Raw genomic sequence first — 2,944 nt, 5'->3', positions numbered from 1 at the left:
CCCGCACAGTGAGGTGCCTTGTCCCCCACCCACCCACGTGCCCGCCATGAGGGTACCCACTTGGCGTAGGCCTTCTCCAGTAGAGCACTCCAGAACTCGGTGCACTCTGCTGAGTGCACGAACAACAGCTCCCCGTCCTTGGTGGGCAGCTGGTCGTCCACCACCACGTCCACCCACTCACCAAACTGCCAGATCTAGGGGGTCAGGAGAGAGTGGCGTGAGCTCAGAGCATCACAAGACTTGATCAACCCTACCCCAGAAGGATGCCCTCAGCCCACCGCCCTCCCTCCTGCACCAAACCCAGCCCACCAACCATTGAGGCCCAGGAGCTTCCAGCCCACCTGGAAGTGGAAGATGCCAGCATAGTCCTCCTGGAAGCTCTGCCCATGGGGCACCACGCGGTGCAGGAGCTCCTCGTTGAGTGTGAGGGAGCCGATGGCAGCCAGCAGCCAGCAGTCACCTGGGGAGGGAGAGGAAGGTAGCACGAGCCCCCACTGCCTCCCTAGCCTGGGGGGAGGTGGTGGTTGTGTAGGAGCCCACAGTGTGCTCTCCTTGCAAATGCTTGGGGCTCCTCAGCTCAAAAACTATGTGAAGAAACAGGAGAGAGTCCAGCAGACAGACAGAGCTCAGGGAGCCAGGCTCACCCAGACTGGCCGGCTCCCTGAGCAGTATTAGCTCAAGGGAATGATCCTCCCTGACCTTAGGAGCCTAAGTCCAGACCATCATGTACAGTCAGCACCAACAGCCCCCTCCTACAGCTGTTCATCTAGATCCTCCTGGGACTCATTTGTATGAGTGCCCTCCACATCTCAGACAGTGAGTTCTGCAGCAGAATTACACTTTGCATTTAAGAAACCATTTTACCAAGTGAGAAGTTTAATGCTGCTGCCCCAGCTTCTTAAATTGTGAGCAACACCACTGCATTTTTTCCTTCCAAGTGCTCTTAACCAGAAGTGCTGCTCCAGGCCAGCACTGTGTTTTAAATTCTCTGCCCTGGTTCCTCTTTCTCTTTTGCCTTCAAAGCCTGTCACACCTCAGCCTTGAGCCGGGATAACCTGTACTAGGCTGTGGTTTGACAAAATGGCATTTCAGACGTTTTAATGACCAACTGAACAACCACTGAAGTGCTCTGGGCTGTTGAGATGCTTCAGTTACCACTTCAAGTTTGTTCTAATTACTGGATGCACTAAATGTGGTCAGTCCTGACACCAGCACGCTGTGTGTGCTAAGGTACACGATACTCTCAGTCAAGCTTGATCCATATCAGGACAACACTTTTGGTGGTACCCAGATCTGGTTCTGATGACCACAAAATCCCAGTTGGCAGCCTTGACAGCCTACCCAGCCCATAAACACTGCTCTCCTTGTCTCAGTGCCTTTGCCTTGGGAGACACCCTTGAGAAAGGACAAATCACCACTTGTACTCCATAGCTCTCCTTTCAATTCCCTTCTGCCACACTCCATTGCTTCACAAGCACTTTGTCATGACCAGCACATCCTCACCTCAGTTTGTTACTGTCATCCAGCTGCCATCCCTCTCCATTTATCAAAGCAGGGAGCATTCTGGAGCAGCTCCTCCTGTTGTCAGTACATGTCAGGCACAGATCCACCTGACATCTCTCCTGATCTTAGTGTGGTCAAGCTGTGCACACATCAACCCATTTTCATGGAACCTTAACTTAGAGCTACCAGGAGCCACAAGGTGTTCCCCACCTTCTAGTTTCCACCACACTAAATGCGAAGGGAGCCTTTGGTATGGAGTTGGTTGTACAGAGGCTGGCATGAAAACACACTGCACGAGCCTGGGGAAAGGTGCTGTGAAAGCTGTCCACCCTCAGCCCCTCCCTTACACAAACACCTCTTCTCCAGTCATGCCAACCCTCCCCAGCTGCTGCTGGTCCAGGGACAGAGCTCCAGCACTCACCCAGAGCCCCCTGGCAGATATCCGTCCGGGTGGCACCACCAACGATGAACTGAGGGTCATCCACTAATTCCTGCAGGAAGAGGGAAGAATCAGATGGTGGTACTGGATCTTGGGAGGGCCTGGGTTTCTGCTGGGCTCGCACCCGCTGCAGCTCTGACTCAGGAGGAAGGGTATATGGTACCCAAGAGATGCACCCCACCTGCCCACTGCCAGGGAAATCTGCCTGACTACAACCCCAAGGCCATCAGAGCAAGGCAAGCAAGATCTTCTGCTGTAGCCGTGGGAGGACATGGCCAGACAGACTAAAGGCATTCCCCTTGCACTCATGGCACTAGGGGATTTATGCCCTCAAAAGCCCCAGTCACCGAGGGTGACATATCCATGCCACCACATCTAGAAGTAATGACATAGCCCACTCATGCTAGAGCCCGTGGTCTGCTGCCCAGAGGAAGCAGGGCCTGCTAGACATGATGCTTTTCTGAGCAGACACGCATGGGACATTGCTCTAGGCCCTTGGGAAAGGAGGCTATGAAGCACTCGAGGGACTCTGAGCACTGGGAGCATCAGGCTAGAGCCAGGCTGCAGCTCAGCAAACCATGTCAGTGCAGACATTGCAGGGCAAGGACACCAGCCCAGCCAGAGGAGAAGCAAGCCCAGCACTTACCGACGGACGCTTCCACTCCACGCCTCGTGTCTTGCTGGAGTGCGGCCCCAGCTCCTTGAACCCAAGGGCAGAGGGGCCCGCTGGGAACTGGGGGTCCCTAAAGAGGGTGCCACTCTCAATGCACTCCTGTTTGAGGGCCTCATAGTCCTGGTTGAGGTACTTGATGGCGTTGTCGTGTTGGCCAAGCCCCTCAGCCCTCAGGCGGTCCTGAGCCAGTCGAGCAGCCATCCCGCCAAAGGGCATCATCGCCCGGCACCGGCAGCGCTACCTTCGGCTTCGCTCCCTGCAACGACACGGGCACGGCCGGGCTGAGCAGGGTCCCGTACCCGCGCACCCCTTGGGGACATCGGCCATGT

General features: G+C 55.7%; 1 protein-coding gene across 1 annotated transcript in view; it reads right to left on the bottom strand.

The window, feature by feature from the left end:
- The window catches only part of LOC104522361 (calpain-1 catalytic subunit), a gene marked incomplete at its 3' end in the record, with an annotated part of 7,775 nt that extends 4,904 nt beyond the window's left edge, over positions 1-2,871 (bottom strand). The window contains exons 1-4 of the mRNA XM_029084187.1: positions 2,589-2,871; positions 1,925-1,994; positions 342-460; positions 61-194 (exon numbers count right to left, since the gene is read on the bottom strand). Coding sequence (XP_028940020.1) covers positions 61-194; positions 342-460; positions 1,925-1,994; positions 2,589-2,834 — 569 coding nt within the window. The remainder of the gene's footprint in view (positions 1-60; positions 195-341; positions 461-1,924; positions 1,995-2,588) is intronic.
- Positions 2,872-2,944: the final 73 nt, after the last annotated feature.

The sequence above is a fragment of the Antrostomus carolinensis genome, unplaced genomic scaffold, assembly GCF_000700745.2.
Source record: "Antrostomus carolinensis isolate BGI_N321 unplaced genomic scaffold, ASM70074v2 scaffold27853, whole genome shotgun sequence".
NCBI lineage: Eukaryota > Metazoa > Chordata > Aves > Caprimulgiformes > Caprimulgidae > Antrostomus > Antrostomus carolinensis.
The sequence above is the reverse complement of the archived record's forward strand: the minus strand, read 5'-3'. Positions and strand labels throughout refer to the sequence as shown.